At 53.5% G+C, this 20,631-nt stretch overlaps 1 protein-coding gene across 3 annotated transcripts in view; it reads left to right on the top strand.

Annotated features, from left to right (window-relative positions):
- Positions 1-6,789: 6,789 nt before the first annotated feature.
- TFAP2E (transcription factor AP-2 epsilon) overlaps positions 6,790-20,631 on the top strand; it is an 87,559-nt gene continuing 73,717 nt past the window's right edge. For 2 of the 3 annotated variants that reach the window (XM_077337572.1, XM_077337570.1), the window contains exons 1-3: positions 14,110-14,441; positions 15,400-15,864; positions 18,654-18,705. In XM_077337572.1, the coding sequence (XP_077193687.1) occupies positions 14,415-14,441; positions 15,400-15,864; positions 18,654-18,705 (544 nt within the window). In that variant the 5' untranslated portion in view covers positions 14,110-14,414. Of the gene's footprint in view, positions 7,010-14,109; positions 14,442-15,399; positions 15,865-18,653; positions 18,706-20,631 lie in introns of those variants that run through there. The other variant, XM_077337571.1, reaches the window with a different exon arrangement.

Here is a 20,631-nt window from a genome sequence, read left to right as displayed (position 1 = left end):
TGGTTGGAGTGTTGCACTGATAGATTTGGGAGACCTGAGCTTGAACCCTCATTCTGCTATGAAGTCCAGCTGGGCTAGATCTGCTTATGGTCATGCTGATTTCCTACATGCAAGGGAAATGCTGATTTTATATATTCAGGGGATGCTGATTTTCTACATGCAGGGGAAAATTAGGGAGCATCAACAATATAATCCCCAGTCCTTATTATTCAAGAATAAGACTGCATCCTAAATTAAAGGGGAAATGTTAGCTCTTTTTAAAAATCCTCAATGATTAGGCACGTTTTCAAAATAACTTCAGACTCTTTTCAAGGTTCCTTAGTGTTTAAAACTCATGATCCTGCAGAACTTGCTGTGAACAAAGGGGTGGTGCCATTGTGTGTCTGAAAAACAGTGTTTCCAATCGGTTCCTGGTTGAATGGAGTGGCCATTGACATGTTAGGGAACTTGGTTCAAGTCCCTGCTCTGCCAATAAACTTGCGGGGTAACCTTGGACTGATGATTCTCTCTTAGCCACCCTACCTCACCTTGTTAGGAGGGTGAAATGGACAAGGAGAGACTCATAAGTCCCCTTAAGAACGGGTAGAATTTTAAAACAATAAATACAGAACTGGAGCGTGGTAGTTATTCTGAGTGTATTACCTATTTATTTTCGATATTTATCTCTGCTCTCCGCCTGGCTTGCTGGAATCTGGGATCGCAGAGTGGGAAAAGAGGACAAGTCCAAGAGGTCAAAAGCTGGGGTGGGGCAGCAGCAGCTCTCTAAACTTCCTCCATTTTAACTGTTTTAACTTTCCTTTTTATCTGATGTTTTTAGTGTTTTAAGTGAAAACAATCTGGCCTTAAAGAATGTTGTTACTTGTTTTACTCACTCGGCCCTTGTTTTTGCATGTTTTCATTATTTCGCATGTTTTCATTATTTTGATTTTGTTACTGATAAGACAAGCCCAGGCAGATTACCAAACCAATGCTTTCTGTCTGTTTATTTTATTACATTTGTATACCGCCTTCTCGTAAAGGCTCAGGGTGGTTCACATGGAACATAAGAGAACAGTACATTAACCTCACTGATTAAGTGAGTGAAAGATAACAGTAACGGCAACAATAAACAGAGAAATAACGTTCAGCATAATGAACAATCTAACAGGCCCCTGGTTGGTCCGGTCTGCCACATGGGTCCAGTGGGGGAGGATTGGGGCCCAGCAGATGTTAGTTTTGGTTGACTTCAACCGAATGCTTGCTGGTGGGCCCTGTAGAACTGTTTTAGCTCTTTTAGGGCCTGATCTCCTCTGGGAGCTCATTCCACCAGGTGGGGACCAGGTCAGAAAAGGCTCTGGCCCTGGTTGAGGTCAAGCGGACTTACTTGTTGCCAGGGATCACTAGCCGGTTGGAGATGGTGGAGTGTACAGCTATTTGAGGGGTGTAGACAGAAAGGTGGTCCCTCAGGTGCACTGGGCCCAAGCCATGTATGGCCTTGAGGGTAATTACCAAGACCTTAAGCCTGATCTGGAATTCAGCTGATAGCCAGCACAATTGTTGGAGGATGTGCCGGATGCGGAACCTCCACAGTTTTGCTGTATGTAGCCTGGCTGCCGCATCCTGGACCAGTTGCAATTTCTGGATAAAAGTTAAGCATAGGCCTGTGTAGGGCAAGTTGCAGAAGTCTAGCCTGGAGCTGACAGTCGCGTGGATCACTGTGGCTAGGTGTTCCAGGCCCAAGTAGAACACTACTCTTGTGACCTGGGCCTCCATGGAGAGGGAAGCATCCAGGATCATGCCCAGGTTCCTGGCAGAATGAGCCACTGATAGTTGCACTCCATCCAGCTTGGGCAGATGCGATTCCTCACTTGGAAGCTGCTTAACAACCATCTACTAGCCACTCAACAATCTATCCTCACAACAACCCTACAAGGTAGGCTAGGATACCGAAGTGTAACTAGGCTTTCTAACCACGTGAACTGCTTTTTTAGTAGGCCTTCTGTTCTTGCTGGTGAAGCAGACCTACTGGTTATAAACACAGTGCAATTGTCTTCTTGTTTCCCTTCTCCCTTTCAATATAATATTAGAGTTATGACTAATTCTCATTTGCATAGTGTTTTGTAAAAATTCCAATATTTCCCCCTAAAAATGTACTGCAGCTTCCTGCTTAATCAAACTTCCAAGGATATGAGTAACGCAAGAGTATAAGCAAGTTTCCTTGTGCTTGTGACGTGAAATGTGACCAACGTGGATGGTGTGCCAGGAAATGCACCCTTGAGTGTCAAGAGGAGGAAGGGTCCCTCCCATGCTTTAAGACCCCAGGCGCTGGACCCAGGAGAGACTGGCTTTGTACAGCACTCATGATCCACCCCTGGGGGGAAAATGAGAGGTCAGATGCTGCCGGTGGAGGCTCTGAGAACTTCACTTTTTGATAGAAAACCAGCCCAGCCAAGCAACAAGAGAAACTCTCTCTTTCCTGTGCTAGTTCAGTGTGCGTGGATGTTTTCTTTCTTTTATGATTATGTTCCAGGTAGAAGCTTTTCTTTCCACTATATATTTCTGGTAAGGCCTTGGAAGAGGAGTGTGTCTCATGGCTTCAAGGTGGCTGTCCCACCCCTGAGTGCCTCCTCCTACAACTGGCTTGCCTGTCTGTCCAGCGGCCAGCCAATCGCCTTCCATCCTCCACCCCTGACCACCCCCTCCTCCTACCACTTCCCTCTGAGGCTTGGAGGCTGCAGATCCCTGCCTCGTGACATCTGCCCCCGCCAGTGAGTTTCATAAAAGCTGCCTGTAGCCATTCCAGGCCCGGGGGGGGGGGGGGGAGGCCGTCTGCAGAGTTCTTCCATTCCATCTCCCTAATCTAGCACCCGTTGTATTCCTGAACGCAATAGGCTTGGTCCCTAGTACCTTGAATAAAACTTGGTTGGTCTTAAACGTGCCTGTGGACTCAAACATTATACATCTTATTCCTCACTTTGAAGCAGATGCCCACAGCTTGTCCTCCCTCCAGGTATCCAATAATTGGATGGAGTAAAGCTGTTATTCTGACTTAGTCCTGTGCAAATGCAATGTAGCATTGACCAGTAAATGTCTCAAGCATTCAAGAACATAAGAATTGTTGGGCTGGATCATCTCATGCTTGGCTTAAATCCGCCCTTCTATGGGATGTTGGTGGCCTCTTAGTGTTTGTCAGCAGGGCATGTCAGCACTGGTTGTCTCCAACTAGCTGGAATTCAGATATACTGGCTCTGTACATGGAGGTTCCACTCCAAATGTGTGACAGATCAGGATGAGTAGGGCACGGCGTCTCAGCTTTGGGTGCCTCCACTGTCCAGATTCCTTCCCTTTGTACAGAGAAATGACCACAACTCCCATCTTCCCTACCCTGATGTCCACTGACAGCCCCCCCCCCTCCATTGATTTCCATACTGTTTTGACTCTTTCCTGATGAAAATAGAACTGGGCCATATCCTGAAAGAACAGACCAGGTCACTGTCTGCAATATCAGACAGGTCTGACACCTTTTTTTTAAAAATTGCAAATGAAACCGAGGTGATGGAAAATAAAATACAATTCCACAGAACTTCCAGGTGCTGCATCCTTGAAATACACATTGGTCTGTCTTTGTTTGGAAACTGGAGTGTGTGTGTGTGTGTAGAATAAAAGCCCATTTGAATAGTTCTCCCCCTTTTGTGCATCTGTCTTTTCTCCTTTCCCCCCCTCCCCGCCTTTTATTGCTCCTTTTAATGCCCATATTTAATAGAAATAAATTAGAATAAACAGTCAGCCCTCGACGTCTAAAGACAGGTGGCAGAGCAATATTAAAAGAAAGGAATAAAAATGCATTTAATGAGCATTGTTAATTAAACCTGGAAATCAAAGAGGCCTGAGTTGTGGGAATTCAGAGGAAAAATGAAAATGAAGGGGAACAATCGCTCGGGGCAGGAAGAATGGAATGAAATTAAATTTAATGTGGGATTGTGTTTGTTAATGTCTATCACACATCACAGTGTATTACAGTTTAAGCTAAAGTGTTTCATCCAGTTGCACACAAATGGACACCCCCCCACCCCCTGCCTTCCCCTTGAAGACGCTGCACGCAACACAGAGGACAGCCGAACATCACGTTCCACACTGCGGACCCCACACCGACACTCGGGAAACAACAGAGAGAAGGGCCCCTTCTGCCTTGGCCTTCACCCACCAGATTTTGTGCGTCCGATGGCTGAGCTCATGGGTTGCCTAGGGAAGCTTAAGGAGGGCTGGAGGAAGCTTTGCTTCTGCCCCCTTCTATTTGCTACATGTTCTAATTGAAGCCTGAGATCCTGGCCAATCTCCAGGCCCAGCATGCTCAACCGCTGTGATAATAATAATTAGTAACTGTGGAGTTAACTTATGTTGACCCCTTGTCAGCTTGATGTAGTGGTTAAGAATGGTGGCTTCTAATCTGGTGAGCCGGGTTTGACTTCCCGCTCCTCCACATGCAGCCAGCTGGGTGACCTTGGGCCAGTCACAGTCTTGTTAGATGCTGTTCTCACAGAACAGTTCTTCCAGAGCTCTCTCAGCCTCACCTACCTCACAAGGGTGTCTGTTGTGGGGAGAGGAAGGGAAGGTGATTGTAAGCTGCTTTGAGATTCCTCTGGTAGAGAAAAGCGACATGTAAGAACTAGCTTTGTCTTCTTTTTCAAGGTAAAAGATAAGAAGAGGTGGTTTGCCGTTGCTTTCCTCACATAGCAACCCTGGTCCTCCTGCTCAGCAGCCATGTTGACAAACAATACCCTGGGACCTCATCCCTCGGCTTTGGAACAAACAAAAAGGTGACCGGCAAAACCAGGCCTCATAACATCGCAAGACTTATTCCCAATGGTGAAAAGTCACCAACTGGCTTCAAATATAGGGTTGATTTTTTTTTTAATTCGAATATCAAAATCTGTCTTCGAAGTGGACTGAGAATCCCCAACCACCACCGCAGCCTCTCAGGACTGAAATCTGAAATGGCCGTCTGGTTGCCCTGCAGACTTACGGGTGATGCCAGGCGGGCATTCCTTTGTGGCTGTAAATGGGCCGACTCCTTTGCATCCCTCTCCCTTGTTTGGCCCTGGCAGGAGAACCCTTTGCTGTGGGCGAATGCTTCAGGCAGCTTCTGAACTAGATGTTTTGAGAGTGTCCCCACAACACACTACAGGAGGCCAAGAGGGTATGAAGCCAAAGAGTGCTCCTGAAGGGCCCTGTCTGACTTCACTCTCTGTCGTCCCCCCCCCCCTTGTTCTCCGCTATGAGGCACATGTCCCACCCATGAGAATGCTTTATTCCGCCAGTCTTCAAGCCATGGCTCAGAATCCTCAGGCGGGTCTTTTGCTGATGGCCTTTTTGGAAGGCGGCACTGCGCAAAAAGCAGGCCTGCCCTGCATCTCGTGTCTCTTTGCATGTGTCAGACAGTGAGGGTCGGTCACTCCTTGGCAAAGGAGATCTCTTCGTGGCTCTGACCCTCTCTGCAGTAACCCTCTTTGTGTTTGGCTTCGACTTGCAGCCCCTGCCCGGCAGTCTGCTGCCCATGGTGGTCCTGGCCTTGTCACAGGTGCAGTCTTAGGTCTCTCTGACATGGATGTTTCCTAACAAATGCATGTAGGTCAGAGGGCCCGCTGCTCAGTGGGTCCTGGGTCTGAAAATGACTGGCATTTTGGCGCCTTGGTTCGGCCCGAATGCTGACTCCACCCCTTCCTGTCACAGGACCTGGAATGGTCATGGTACGTATAAAGTCACCGTCCTCAACGTATTTATTTTGGGGCTTCTGGATTTCTAGAGCTCAATATGGCTGATGTTAATCATCATCATCTTCATCCAGAATATGGAGAACCAAGGAAAGAATAAATGGTAACAGGATATATAACAATCCTGGCAGGAAAGTTTAAAAGCCAATTATAATCATTAAATAAATGATATATTTGTTGTTGGTGGTGCATCTAGTGGAGGGTGGTGGCACCATCCATTCGGACTTTGTGACCCTCACGGGTCCCCAACTTACGTGTCTGTAGTTAAACCAGAAGGGAGGGAGAACGAGAGAGATGCCAGCATGGTGCGGTGGGGTTAAGGAGTGGCGCTCTCTAATGCAAATCATGTTTTATTCCCCGCTCCTCTACATGCAGCCAGTTGGGTGACCTTGGGCTAGTCACAGTTCTCTTAGGTCTGTTCTTGCCGAACAGTTCTCTCAGAGCTCTCTCAGACCCAAGGCTGTCTGTTGTGGGGAAAGCCTAGCATAACATAGCCTTTATTGGCATAGAATGGTGGGGAGAGGACGGGCCAGGCGTTCTAAGCCTCTTTGGGACTCCTTTAGGTAGAGAAAAGCAGGGTACAAAATACCAGCTTGTCTCTCCCCCTCCTCTGCTGGAGTTTTAGGCTGGGGGCCAGCCAGTTGTGGGGTGTAGCTTCCAGTCGTGCCTCCCCCCCCCCATCCTCAGCCCAACTTTCCTAGCCCAGAAGGGAGTCCCCAGCAGCACCTGAAGAGCCCCTCCCCAAAGCCAGCCAGCCAGCCTTTCCCCGCCTGCCCTCCCCAGCGAGGGTGCCCTTCGAGCCCTTCTCCCGCCGGGGCTGGTTTCCTTTCCAACTTGCAGAGCTTCACCGGGGGCGCGGGAGGGGGAGAGGGATCCGGCTCGGAGGATCCCGAGCCGCGAAGGAGCCGTCTCGGCCGCGCTCTGCAGCCCCCGTGGCTGAACTCGGCCCAGCCTCGCCTGGACTTGGGCGAAGGGCGGGCGGGGGGGAAGGGGGGGGCTGGCTGGCCTGACCCCCCCCCCCCCGCGCAGCATAAAGGCAGGAGGCGGCGGGATGCCGGAGCAGCTGCGGCTCCCTCGGAGGCTCCGTGGCTGCTGCTGCTGCCGCTGCTGCCGCCGCTGGAAGGGGGGCTCCTCCGCGTAGGTGGTGCGTCGTCGTCGCCGCGGCTCCGGCACGAAGGCGGGCGGAAGGGGCCCGAGCCTGCCCGGGCGGGATGCACTGGAAGCCGGGGAACATCAAGGAGGAGCGCTACGGCTTGCAGGTAAGGCGGCGATCGGGGCCGGGGGGGGGGGGGGGGGTCGCGCAGCCAGTCCTACTTCCCCCCCCGGGAGCCCCCCCCGCGTCCCCCCCCCGGCTCCGGATCTCTTTGGCCTCGGCGTTGGGAGGCGCCGCTCGCGAAGCACGCGAGTTTACTCGGGAGTAAGGGTCGCGCCAGGTCTCCTCCCGCAGGTCCCGCGCACGTGCGCGCCTCCCGGCCCTGGATTCCAATCCTGCCGCCGGGGCCGCTTGGGGAGGAAGACCCGGTGGAAGGAGGGGTTTACTCCCGAGTAAGCACGCCTCGGATCGGGTCCTCGCGCCTTTTGGGGGGGAGGCCTGTCCAACCCCTCCCACGCAGGAAGGGAGGGAGAACGGAGAGGTTTCCACGAGTGTGTGTGTGTGTGTGTGGAGGGGGGGTTTCTAACAGACACGAACGCTTGGAATTAAACATCTCCGGGGCAATGGGCTTTGCTCCGCACGCAGCAGGTTTAGGATCGGGCTGCCAACGGGCATAGGATCGCAGCCTGGTTTTAGCGGCCTATTTGTGCCTTTACTCAGGGCACCGGATTCCGCCCCCGAAAAGATCGCCTCTGCCGCCCCGAATCATTCGGATACCAATGGCGTTTCCACCCCGATAAGGCCCGTTCGACTTCGCTTGGGGTGCGCGGAGGCCCCGGACTTGATGCCTTGCCAGGAACCAAGCAGCCGCCCAACTGTGGCTTGAGAAGCCCTCTCGGGTCAGGCACCACCCCGGTCACGAGTTGGGTTTTATACCCCGCTTTCCACTCTCCCAAAGACCCACAGAGCGCCTTCCCTTTCCCTCCCGGCTCCTGGACGGCGCTCCCAGGGGCCGGCCTACCCTGAGGGTGGTCCGAAGAATTACCGAAATTGCAAAGGCGCTCGCTTGAAACGACCGACGTGCGTGCCCCCACCACCACCATCCAGTCGGGGGTGGGCGACGGCGGATCCCCCCATCAGGGCCCTCCTGCTCGGGATTCCTTCCCCACCCCCAACGGGCTGGTTTCCCGGCGGATCCTTCGCAGACGCGGGGCCCGGCCTGGCCGGCGGCAGCCACAGTGGCTCGGCCAAAGCAGCAGCGCGGCGGAATGCGAACCGATGTGCCCGCCCGTCCCGTCCCGGCCTCCCTCCCTCCTTCCCTGGGGCAAGGAGGCCCGCGGAGCGGCACGAGTTAGGCCGGGCGCCGCTCCTGCGATCCCCGCAGACCGCCTGCCCCGTCGCGCCTCTGGGAGGACGCGGGGCCCACAACGCAGAAGGCATCGCCCCAAGGGCCCCCTTCTCCCTCCTTTTGGAAACGGGGGAAGCCGCGGTGGAGACTTCCCAGCCGGAAAGCCGGCGATCGGTGGAGTGCCGGGGAGGGGGGGGGGAGCGTTATACCCCGCTTTGCACGCCCCGAAGGAGTCCATCGCTTTCCTCTCCCCACAACAAACAGACAGCCTGGGGGGGGGGGCTGAAAGAGTTCTCAGAGAACTGCTCTGCTTGAACAGCTCTGCGAGCGGCCCCGGTCACCCAGCGGGCTTCACGGGGAGGAGCGGGGACTGAACCCCGGGTTGGAGGCCGCTGTGCTTAACCACTAGACCTTGCTGAGCCAGAATATTATAATTCTGTAACAAGAGCAGCAACGTTCCTTGCGCGTGTTTCCTTGGTTTGGTTTTCTTTCGCATGGATGCGGATGGGAGTCCCACCCACTCCCGGGCTCTCGGGGAAGGACAGCGCAGACCCCCCCCCTCCCCTCCTCAAAAACCTCTCCTCGGGAGGCCTCGGCGGAGCTTCCTCCCCGGGCGGCGTCCTGAGGCCGGGACTGGACGCCGTGCTGGGCTCGCCCGGGGCGGGGCGGGGGTGTCGGCAGCCCCCCTCCCACGCGCCTCGTTTGCTGCGGGAGGCGACCTTTGTCCGGCGGTCTGGATCGAGCGCATCGGGAGCCTGGCGGGCCGGAGGCACGGGCCGCCTGAGGGCTCGGGGACCGAGGCTCAAACGACTCCGGCTCGGACGCCGTCGAGGGGGAAAAAGGGCGGGCGAGGGGTGGCCCCCACTCCTATTCACTACCGATCTAAGAATCGCGATGCAAGGAGGAGACGGGAGAAAGTCCTCCGGCAGCCCCCGGACCAGCGGAGACCCAGTCCGGTTTCGAAATGATTAAAAAAAGACAATACTCTTTGGAAAGCCGGGGGGGGGGGTGGAGGCCGCCGCTCTCCTTCTCCCCGGATCTGGCGGGTCAGTTTCTGCCCCTCCCCCCCTCTCCGCCCGCATCAAAGTCCCCAGCTGCGTCCTCGCCACGCGCCCCTCGGGTCCCCGCCGGGCCTGGTCGTGATGGATGGCGGCGCGCAGGAGGCTCCCAAGGCCCGCCGAGGGCCACGGGAGGGGCGGCCCGCGCCAGAGAGCCGGGGGGAAGAAGAGGGATCATTCCCCCCCCCCACAAGGGAGATCGGATCCCTCCAGACCCAGGCCAAAGGGAAGCCCGATCCGCGCCCCTGCCCAGTCTGGGATTTGGGTGCCCTCAGGCAGGGAGGGTGTATACCAGACACTAGAAAGGGCTTGCAGGTTTTAAGTAGCTTTTATAAAAGAGGCGAAGGAAAGAGGTTACTTCCAAGTAAAACGCGCGCAGGACCGCGGGCCTGATCATGGCGGAATCCCAAGAGAGGATCCGCCTGGCTCCTTCAGACAGAATGGGGGGGGCTTACTCCTCGGAAAGTGTTCTTAGGGTCTCGGCCTGACACTCCCCTCGGTGGGTCTCGCGAACTCGGACTGGATCTAGCCCTGGGTTTCGGGAAGATCGAGGCCAAATGGAAAAGAAAGGGGGGAGGGCGAGCAGGGGAGACAGTTGGCCCTTTTTGGCCCTTCTGGTTTCCCCCAGGCTGAGGAGGAGGATAGTAATAATAAATAATAATAATAATAAACATGTGGTCCTAAAACGCAACGAGGCTCTCCGGCTTGTCCTCCGCAGAGCTTTTGTTTGTTTGTTTTGATTTCCACTTCAGACAATTTTCGGCATTATTGCTTTGCAAATCCATTCCGAAGTCAAAACACGCCCCTGCTTTTTTTGTTTGTTTTTTTCCCCTTTCCTCTTTGAACTTTCCAAGAAACTGCGGCAATTTCCTTCCAGCCGCCGGCCTGTTAGTGGAATGATACGTTTTGGTAATGGCATGATCGTGCCGAACGTCTCGGTCCTTTTCTGCCGATCCCAGACGTGGCGGGGGGGGGGAGGGGATCGGATTCCAGAGTTTCTGTGTCTAACCCCCCTCCCCACAAAGCCAGGCCTGGGGCTTCCGGGCTCAGTCGACCCCCAAGGGACCGCACCGCCCAGTGCAAAACCATCCTAGCACCCTCCTTGGGAAGAGAGGCGAAGGCGCTGGAAGGTTTTTGAGTGGGAGGGCAATGAGAGAGAGAATGCCGCCCCCCTTCAGACCGAAACGAATCGGCCGTAAATTCAGGGCAGGTGAAATAAAATTATTCCTCCTACAAAGCGAGAATCGCTTGTGGGATTCGCCCCCCCCCCCCCGGCTCCAAAGGATGCTTTCCGAACTAACTCCACGCGCTTCGACGGCTGTTGGCTACGAGACAGAAGCAGTCAGGGAAGGGGAGGGTCCAATCCCCCCCCCCCGATAAGAAATACGAGAAAGTGACCTGGATACGTGGACAGGGAGCAGGGATCATGTCCTGGGAAGGGCCGACCCGATCGACTGATTTTCGATCAGAATCCAGATTGCCGGTTGATGGACAGATGTGCCTAAATGAGGACTCGGAACCAAAAAGGAAATCTAAGTTAGAAAGAGGGAGCTGCGAATGACGATTAATCGTGGAACCTTTCTGGTGCGTCTAACACATTCGCCAACCACGCCTCTTCCTCCCTCTCCTTTGATCCTCTCCTTTAAACGTGCCTGGCTCTCACGAGTTCAGACGTTGCTAGACGCTCACTGTTTCTCCATCTTGAGGTGTGGCAATGAGATGCGGTGCGGGTTGACTTAGCGCCCTCCCCCCAACCGCCCCCCGCCCTCACTGGGGAGTGTTATTTAATCGTGTTATTTTATCACCGGCTGTACACTAATGATCGGTCTACCATTCTCTGGCCCCATCTTTTGCATCTGATGAAGTGAGCCTCGCCTCACCTCGCCCGGCCCCCGCCGGAAAAAGAAGGGTTAAGCTTTTAAGGTGCCGCCGAAGTCTTGTGACCCCTTCCTTGCGTGCGGAGAGAGGCCTGTAGCAGCACTTGCCAGATGGCAAACGGATAGGTGCGTGCACACGTTGAAGGTGCCCAACTCGCTGGTATGGATTTTGCCAGTGTCAATGATTTCTCAGGGGCTCTGGTGGGATCAGGTCACGTCTGCGTGATCCGTATCCCTGACTCGGGCGTCAGTCCCTCTTCCATGCTTACGCGCTTGGCCAGGCTTGGTTCCGGATGTTAAACCGAATCGACCAATTACTGCACCTGCGGAGCAAGGGGTGGGGGTGCGGGTGGGGGTGGTAGAGACCCGGAGGCGACCTGCAGGTTTGATCTTACCAGATCCGAGGGGTTTCTGAGCGGCAATAAAGTGACGTGTTTTTGCATGGGACGCCATTTTTCAACAGGATTGCCGCTTTAGGGCTCTCTTGGCACTTTAAAGACCGACCATCTTTAGATGGCGGCGTCAACGTTTATAAACTGAGCTCTTGCTTGCCCCATTGTTAGTGATCCAGTCTGGTGGCACATAGCATTGGCCCAGAGCTGCTCCTCATATGGGTTTCTTCCCTAAACGGAATCACTCTTTGTTTAGGATCGCGCTGCCCGGCTCAGGAATCGACGACAGCAAAGACTGGCTCGTGTTTTCTTAACTCCGCCCTATGGAGAGATCTTCCCAGGGCTGCTTTTGGGGTCAATTGCCGTTCTCCCGGCCCTTCTCTCCCCCAGCTAGCTGGAAATGTGAGAAAACAAAACAATATTGAGAGAGAGGGGGCTCCTAGGACTGTAAGAATACAAGATTACATTTTTAAAAAATGGGCCATGGAATGCTTATGCTTTGAAGTGAGACCCATTGAAATGTTGTTGCCTTTCAAATAAATCTTTTCTTCAGAACTGTTTACTCAAAAATAATGTCTCTTGGGTTCAATTAGCTTATTTCAAACCAGTCGTGCATACTGGGAGGGCGGGATAAAAATCAAATAAATAAATACATAAGATTGCAAAAAAAGCCCTAGGAAAACCAAATAACAAACGCTGTACAATTATTTTAAATCTCGATATGTGCAGATCAGGAAATATTGCTTCCAGGTTTTGTTTTAAGCCAATAAGGGATTTGGGATCCGATCTGGCGGCTTGTTTCCTTGTAGCTTTGGGGAGGGGCGTGAGAGGGGGGGGGAGACCCGGTCCAGAAAGCATTGTCTAAAGTGGCGAGTTTTTCAAAGAGAAACTGACGTGAAGACTTTTGTCAATTTCACCCGCCGCGGAGTCGCTCTGGGCGGTCTGTTTTCCACGGTTCCTGCGTGGCCGATCGATGCTTTGCCGTCGGGGCCGGCCGGGAGGGGGCGGGGGCTTTCATCTTCTCCCTTTTTTAATGCGAAAGAAGTAAAGGAGAGGGAGGGAAGGAAATTAGCACCTCGATCGCCTTAATAAAATCCAACCTCAGAGCGAGGCGAGAGGCAGGCTGCACGTGCTGGGTAGCTTCGCTGTTCCACCCACTTAGGAGAGACCTGGAGCGAGAGCGGCCCTCTGGTCTCCCTCACAGCGCATCTCAGGGATGCTCACCCACCGCGGACGGCCCGGAGAAGTGCGGTTCATCTTCCCATCCTTTTTAAATCAGCCTCCCAACCTGAAGGTTTTTGTTTTAGATAACCTGACTTGCCCATTGAAAGCTTCCACGTGGGCTGATTTTCATTTTAAAATGTTTTCCAATTAAACAAGGCAAGAAACCAAAATGCTTCCCGGATCCTACCCAGGGAGTGTGTGTGGAAAGGCTGATGCAAACACATTTTCCCATCTAGAGCAGGGAGGCGGTTACATAAAGAAGGCAGGAGGAGAGTCGAGAGTTTCTCACATTATAGCTTTCTCAACAAAAAGGCTGGAAGTTTCTGTAAACATTTGGTGCATATGTTCACCCTTGTGATGGGCGGTGTAGAAGTTTAATAAACAAATACATTAAAATTCATTTATTTATTTGACTTCGATCATACCTCTCCTTTCTTATGTAAGACCAAAGCAGCTTACATAAATTTTATAGAATCATGGAAGGGACCTCCAGGGTCATCTAGTCCAAACCGCTGGTCAATGCAGGAATTCACAACTACCTGCCTACCGCCCTCATAACAACCCTGCGAGGTAGGTTAGGCTTAAGAGCGCCTGTGTGACTGACCCAAGCGAATTTCCACGATAGAATGGGGGATTCGAATCCGGGCCTCTCCGATTCTAGGCGAACACTCTGACCATGACACCATTGTAAGTATTACAGGCATACAAATTTGACAGGCGCGTGATTAAAGGCTAGAAATGAACGGAACACTGAGATGCTAGCAAACAATTCCTCTCCAGTTGTTGGCAGGACAGACGGACAGGAAGGTAAGCCCAGGGGCTGTGCCTCTATACCAAACCCTAAACTGAGGCTACCACTCCTCCTGCACAAGGAGGGGGGCAGCAGATCCAAAAGATCTAAAGGGTTTTTGTTTTGTTTTTAATATCACTACGTTCAATGGGATTCACTGCCCGGTGGTCCGAATGGATCCTTGAGGCCTGACCTTCTACAATTGTCCTCAGATCCCACTCCTCTCTGCTACTCAATGACTTTTACGCTGAAATCAATGCGCCTAGGATCGCAGCCGCGCAGCCCATGTTGGTTAAATCGAAGGAAATCCCTCCTCTGCTCAGTCAGCTCCGAGCATAGGATCTCCGCTGTCGTCTCGTTTCCAAATAACGCTGTGTGGGGGTGGGGGAGGCTCAAGCTGCATTGACGTCTCCTCCTCCTCCTCCTCCTCCTCCTCCTCCTCCTCCTCCCCCTCCTCCTCCTCAACCCACGTTCGGGTGAAACCGGCCAGGCAACCGGCCGGGCGCTCTGTCTCTTTAAAGCGCGGCCCCGCTTCCCCGGGCGCGCTCCCGTCTCTATAACTGGCGTCCATGGAGTTGCATCGGGCTCAGAGGGAGCGAGGAGGAGTGGGAGCCAGGCGCAGGTTTTAAAGGGAAAGCTTTGCATTTCGGGCTGCCAGCGCCGGGCCGCCCCCTCCCCCCCCCAGGAGCTCTCTGGCCGGGAGACGGGGAGGAGACGTCGATGGAAGCGCCGATCGCGGGCAGATTTTAGCGGATCCCTTTTCGGGGGGTGGGGGCTTCTTTCGTTGCTCCTCTCCTTCTCCTCGCCCACACCCCGCCCCCGGTTTCAGGCACTTTTCTTAGAAGTCTTTCTCTCTCTGCTGCTACCGCCGCTGCCGCCCAGATGTTAGTTCACACGTATTCCGCCATGGTAAGTCGGATTTCTTGTGCTCGCGTGTATTTGGGTGGAGGGGGGGGGGGCAGATGCTTCCCCCTCCGCCTCCTCCTCCTCGGGCTTCTTCTCGGCGCGAGTTAATTGAAGCAACCCAATCCCTCCAAATTAAGAAAGATTTCACCCTTTAATTTTGGCCAGATGTCAGGGCTCCGGCACGTCCCTGGCGGATGGTTTAATTTTTCCTATGGAGAATTGGAAAAAGGCGGCGGCGGCGGCCGCGGGGTGGGGGTGGGGGCTGGAAGCCAAGAGTCAGCCGAGTCGATTACAAAAGGAGTGACGGGGGGGGGGGGCATGGAGTGCAAGAAGCGACGGCGCCCACTGCCGAGGTGTTTCGGCCGGCTGGTTGGCCCAGCCGCGACCGGCGATGCAGCTGCCGCTGCGCGTCGTGGCTGCGCCGTGGGGGGAGAGAGGCCTCCTTGTTTGGGGGTCCTTAGCAGGAGGAGACCCGGCGAGGCGAGGGAGGCGAGGGTCCCGGTTCAGAGGGCGTCTGGGGAGGGTGGGTGGGTGGGTGGGGGGGGGGTTGCGCATCCAGTAAACAAAGAGGGCTTCGACGCCCCACGGGCTTGACAGCGCGGGCCCTTCGCCCTTGGCCCGGCCCCATAACCCACTCGGTGGCGGCGCGTCCCTGCGGTGGGAGATCCCCCAGCAGCCCGCGACGGGAGCGGCTCCGTGCACGCCGGCCTCCCCCCTGGCCCGTCGGGGCGCTGGAGGAGGAGGGCCACCCAGCTGGGGCTGCCTCGAGGGCGCCGGCCGCTTGTGGGGCTGCCAAGGGCTCAGGTGTGGCAAGCCGGGCGCCCTCGGGGAACCGCCAGGCGCTCCTATCCGGGGCGGCCGGGGACGGAGCCGCTGCGTGCGGCCGGCGCGGCTGTGGCTCTGGCTGATCCCCCCTTTTCCCCCCCCTTTCTTTCCTGCTCCCCCCCCCCCCCCGCTGCAGGACCGCTCGGACGGACTGAACGGCAGCTCGGCGGGCGGGCGGCTGTCGCAGCTGTCGTCGCTGAACCAGGCGGCCGCGTACTCGTCGGCCCCGCCGCTGTGCCACACGCCGGCCTCGGACTTCCAGCCGCCCTACTTCCCGCCGCCCTACCCGCAGCCGCCGCCGCTGCCCTATTCGCAGGGCCAGGAGGCCGCCTACCCGCACCTGGGCGACCCCTACGGCGCCATCAACCCCCTCCACCAGCACCAGCAGTCCGGCTGGCACTCGCAGCGGGCGCGCCAGGAGGAAGCCGCCGCCGCCGCCGGACTCCTCTCGCAGACCCACCGCGCGCTCGGCCTCGACCCGCGCAGGGACTACCCGGCCGTGCCGCGCTTGCTCCATGGCCTGGCCGACGGCGCGCACGCCTTGGGCGACGGCCCGCTCGGCCTCCACGGCTTGGGCCACCCCAGCCTCGACGACATCCAGGTAAGGGGCGCTTCTCGCTCCCGCGCACCGGGGGGGGGGAGGGGGAGGAGACGGCAGGGTGGCCGCGGGTGCCGTCGAGGCCAGGGGGAGAAAAGCGGAGAGGGCTCCCGAGGGCGTCCTCCACAGCGGAGCGGTGGGCAGCGCAGTCCAGCAAGTCCGCTCCCTGGAGGAGGCCCGCGGAGATCCAGAGCGGCAGGCCCGGCGCTTAGATCTGCAGGCCCGGAGGGATCCTTCGCTTCCCCGCGCAGCGTGGCAGGCGCGCACGCTGAAGTGGAAGACACCCCCGAAGGACTCGTTTTCCCGGGCCAGCAGGATCGGTCCCACTGGGGAGGGAAAGGCCGGCGAAGGGCATTGGCTGCCCAGAACCATACAAAGGGTTCCCGCGGTCTCCTCTGGCCCAAAGGCTTTGGCCTTAGGGCCCCGATCCTAGGCGTCCTTCTCGAGGGCGGATGGGAGAAGCTCCGCGCAATTCCACGCCGGAGAAAAAAAACGGCCCGGCGCAGTTCATTTCTCCCGACCGATTTCGGGAAGTCAAACGGTTCTGGGTTTTTTCCTCCCTGTTGTGCACGCTGGAAACGTCCCCCGGGAGAGCTTTCCTTGTTCCTCCTCAGGAGAGAGATCGTTAGCAGGCTCCGTCCTCTGCAGGGTTACTCCCGACGAAATGAATGGGTTTCCACTGGAGTCACTCTGCACGGGATCACTTTCCTTTCCCCCTGGGTAATTATTTTCGGAATCTGGAGGGAAAAGCCGATTGCCTTCGCTTGCACTCGAGACTTTGGTTTTAAGAGAGGAAGGTTATCTTCCTCATCCCCTGATGGTATCTTAAAAAAATAAATCCAAAGGCATTTTTGAGGGCCCTGGGGATTGGTCATACCCACGATTTCTTGACTGAATGGCAAAAATACTGGAAACATTTTGCCGGATAAAATAGGGGGTGGGGATGGAGAGAAAAACTGAGCCGGAATTTTTTTCCTCAATGCGCTCCACTTTGGGATTCTGGCCCAAATTTCCAGCTTCAAACCGGTCGGCCTTTCCTGCGGCATCCCCTTTCTCTGTCCCTGGAGGCGATGGATATAAAAGGGCCCCGATTCAGTGTCCCACCAAGAGCAGAAACATCACAAAACCGCAGGCGTCCTTGCAGAGGGGGTGGAATCCTGCCATCCCTTCTCCCTGCCAAACCGTGGTCATTCCGAATTAAAGATCCGTAGACTTGAGAGTGGTTTCACCACCAAAAATCGGGTTTCAGAGGAGGTGAGCTTCACCAAGCAAAGGAGGAATGCAGGGCAAAGCATTGAGCTTTGAATGGACGTGGCTTTTCATTAGGAGCCGAGTTTAAGGACCGCGGTTCGATTTCCCCTCCCCTTGAATTAGACCAGGTTTAAAAATGAGCTTTTGCTGGGATCTCATCTCTTTTGAAAATGAACGTTTAGAAATGAACTTTTGCCGGGGATCTAACTTTAAAGGAATACAATGTTGTATCCATTTTTTAAAGTCTCACTGAACTCTGTAGACATACTTTTTAGCCCTGCCCAGTGATTTGGCATTTGCCTTGCATCATCTGGCTCTTTAGTGGGGTTTTTCCACCATTCAAACACATCACATTAAGCTAAAGAGTTTTCTCTTAGCCCTTCTATAACATTCACTGATAATTGTGCTTCAGTGACTGTGGATTCTGCTTCTCTGGAGGCCTCCTTTCCAACAGAACAGAGATTTTAAAATCTGTTTTGAACTGGTCTTCCACTTGAGGATGCAGTCTACTGGGGTTTCTATGGGGCTGGGAAATGTGCCCGGTCACAGCTTTTTGTGGACATGTTTTGTGCCGTGGTGCTTGTGTCCCTCTGGGTAAAGTCACGCCTTGGGCGTCAAGAAAAATAGCGAACCCAGTTGCAAAGAATTATGCTGACTTGACCTTGTTTTAAAATGCAGCCGGGGTTGAGTCTTGAAAATGCTTAGTAAATGTGAGAAAAATCAGAAAAAGAAAAGTCTCTCTCTCTCTCTTACACACACCCAAACATTCTGTTTTCCTCCATCCAATTTAAATGTTCTTAAAGGCCGAGGCCGAAGTTTCCCCAGCAGCAAGCCCCATTTTGTTTGCCTAAACTGAAGCAGCCCTATGGCAGAATCTTTTCTTAGATTACAACCTCCTTCTCCTGTCTGGAAAAGCCTGCCTGTCCTTCTATCTTTCTTTTTGGAGGGAATCACAATTATTGGTCATTATAAGGTGCCACTTCAAACACTGTAATCGGCTTTTAAGGCTGTCTTGCTTTCAACTTGGATCAGTCAGGCTTGCTCCCAAGTGAATGAGAACTGAACTGGAGTCAAATTTCCCACGAGGTTTCAATGGCTCCTTAAATCTCTCCCTATGAAAGCAAGCTGGGCCTTAGGATGGTTTCAACTTTTAGCTCAATGACTCCGGAGTAACTTCAAAATCTTGCTGTAAAGAGCCAGCCGGGATTTTCCCCGGATGCTTTCAATTTTCCATCAGTGGTATAATTCGGTCTTGGTTCAAATGCAAACGGGAAATGCAAAATGTGATGCTGCTTTCCTCTACAAAAACACAAATCGAAGCTTTTCCCTTTGGGGAAACAGGAGTGCTGCTCTTCAGAGCAGCTCTCCAGTACCACCTGATGCAAGCCCCAAATTTAGATGAGGAGGAGAAGCAGCTCCCCCCTCCCCCATGTGGCAAAATAACGTGTATCTTAACTATTGAGGAGGGGGGTAGAACACTTTTCAGCAAGGAGTTAATCCTTGAACCAAATCTCTCTTTGCTTGTGTCCCCCCCCCCCAAGGCTGTGGATGAAACAGGCATGAACCTCTTGGACCAGTCTGTGATCAAGAAAGGTAAGAGACCTTAGCTCCTTGGGCTGGGGAGGGAAGCTGTAGCTTTTGTATTTTTTTAAATGTAACCTCCAAAGCCCATCCCCACACTGACCTCCTTTTTATTCTTCTGTTTCCTTCCTTACTCCTGAGCCCATCGGCTCACATCAATCCCCACATTTGGGTCTCAATGTAAACTCTGCTTTTGCCAGGGGATTCTGAAGGACACCCACCCCTCTCCTTTCCTCATGAAAAGCAGTTCCTCAGGGAGCAATGCCTGTTAAATCGGATTCATCCAACGATGCCTCCTAAATATTAAAAATGAACCATGTGAACGCTTGTCTCTCTCTGTGTGGGGGGATTGTAAGGGGGGGGAAAATACAAGAACAGAGTATGTGTTGAACCCCCCTCCCTTCTGATCCCTTCCCCACATTTGCAGATGGGCTAAAGCAGGGGTAGTCAAACTGTGGCTCTCCAGATGTCCATGGACTACAATTCCCATGAGCCCCTGCCAGCATTCGCTGGCAGGGGCTCATGGGGATTGTAGTCCATGGACATCTGGAGGGCCGCAGTTTGACTACCCCTGGGCTAAAGAATCAACAGCTTTGGCCCTCTCAGCAAGAGAGCCAATTCCTGATTCACTCCAGAGTGGATCAGAACCTGAGATTTACTCTGCTGTGTGAGAGATAAGAGCTTTTTGTGGCAATAGCCCCCCCCCCTTAAAAAACAGGCTTGGGTTTATGTATTTTCTCCCTGGAGGCATTTTTTGGCCGTTGTTGGCTGTTCTCTCTTTAATGTACTCAGCACTCTGGGATGTGTCCCAGTTCCAGTATGGGGGAAGGGAGCGGGTGGGTCAAAGCCAGTCAATCTTCCGCCAAGGATTCTGCACAAAAACGATCCTCACTTTCTCTAACGTTTCTGTGCTGTGTGTTGAAGATTAACATGCCCCCAAAGAATTCTTCATTTTTGCCTGCACAAACTGTTTTGTTAAACTGTGCCGCTCGCTGCAAATCTGGACTGATTTAAACAAAATTAATATATATATATATTTGGATGGATGATGGCTTAGCTTATTTACAAGACCTTTGGAAAGGGAGTGTATATTCTCATCAGCACCCACACACAGACACAGGAGGAGTCTTTTCAGAGCCTTAGGTCTGATGGATCCCTCTTGCAGATGGTGCAGGAACTAAGGTCCTCAGGGGAGCCAAACCCCTTGTCAAAGCACTTCACGTGGGATGGAGGCCTACAAATCAGATGGACCTCTTAAGAAACATCTGTAGAGTCGGGTTGTAAACTTTGTCTATGTGGGGGGGGGGGGATATGGAAGTCTGAATGTTTGTTTCCCTTGAGGAGAAATTTCCCTATGAATTCCATCTTTCATTGGCTTGGAGGCTCCCAAAAGGACTGGTTGAATGTTTTCCACCAATCTTCTCCCTGCCTCCAGCCCATAGAAAAGAACAACTCAGTGCAGTATCCCTTGTGATAGAAGCTGGAATGTTGAATATTCTAGCAAAGATGCTATAATTGCATGGAAAAGAATGTTGTTTCCAGCCTGTTCAGTTATTTGGAATGATGATGGTGGTTGTGTGTGCCTAAAGAAGGGGGGAGAGAGATCGGTTAACTTCCCTGCAATCTCATCAAAACAAACTTGAATTGGCTAGATAAAAATCTGCAACAACATAGAGAGATCTATTAAACACCCATGAGAGCAACAACAAAAGTCCCCCCCGGGGTTGGTGGGAAGATGGAATCAGAATTCTATTTTATGCATCTTGTTTCATTCATCATTAATATCTGTTGTAGTTGTAGTCCAACAACTTTCAAATGCAGGGGAAGGCAGAGCGTTGCCTCCCTTTGAATGCTGCTAATATTTAGGTTTTTTTTTTAATTGAAATAGCCATATTTGTATTCTAGAAGGCTGCTGATATAGAGGTATTAAATTAAAAC

Source organism: Paroedura picta, chromosome 5 (genome assembly GCF_049243985.1).
Source record: "Paroedura picta isolate Pp20150507F chromosome 5, Ppicta_v3.0, whole genome shotgun sequence".
In the NCBI taxonomy this organism is placed as follows: domain Eukaryota; kingdom Metazoa; phylum Chordata; class Lepidosauria; order Squamata; family Gekkonidae; genus Paroedura; species Paroedura picta.
Note: the sequence above shows the minus strand (reverse complement) of the source record. Positions and strands in the feature narration are given on the sequence as shown.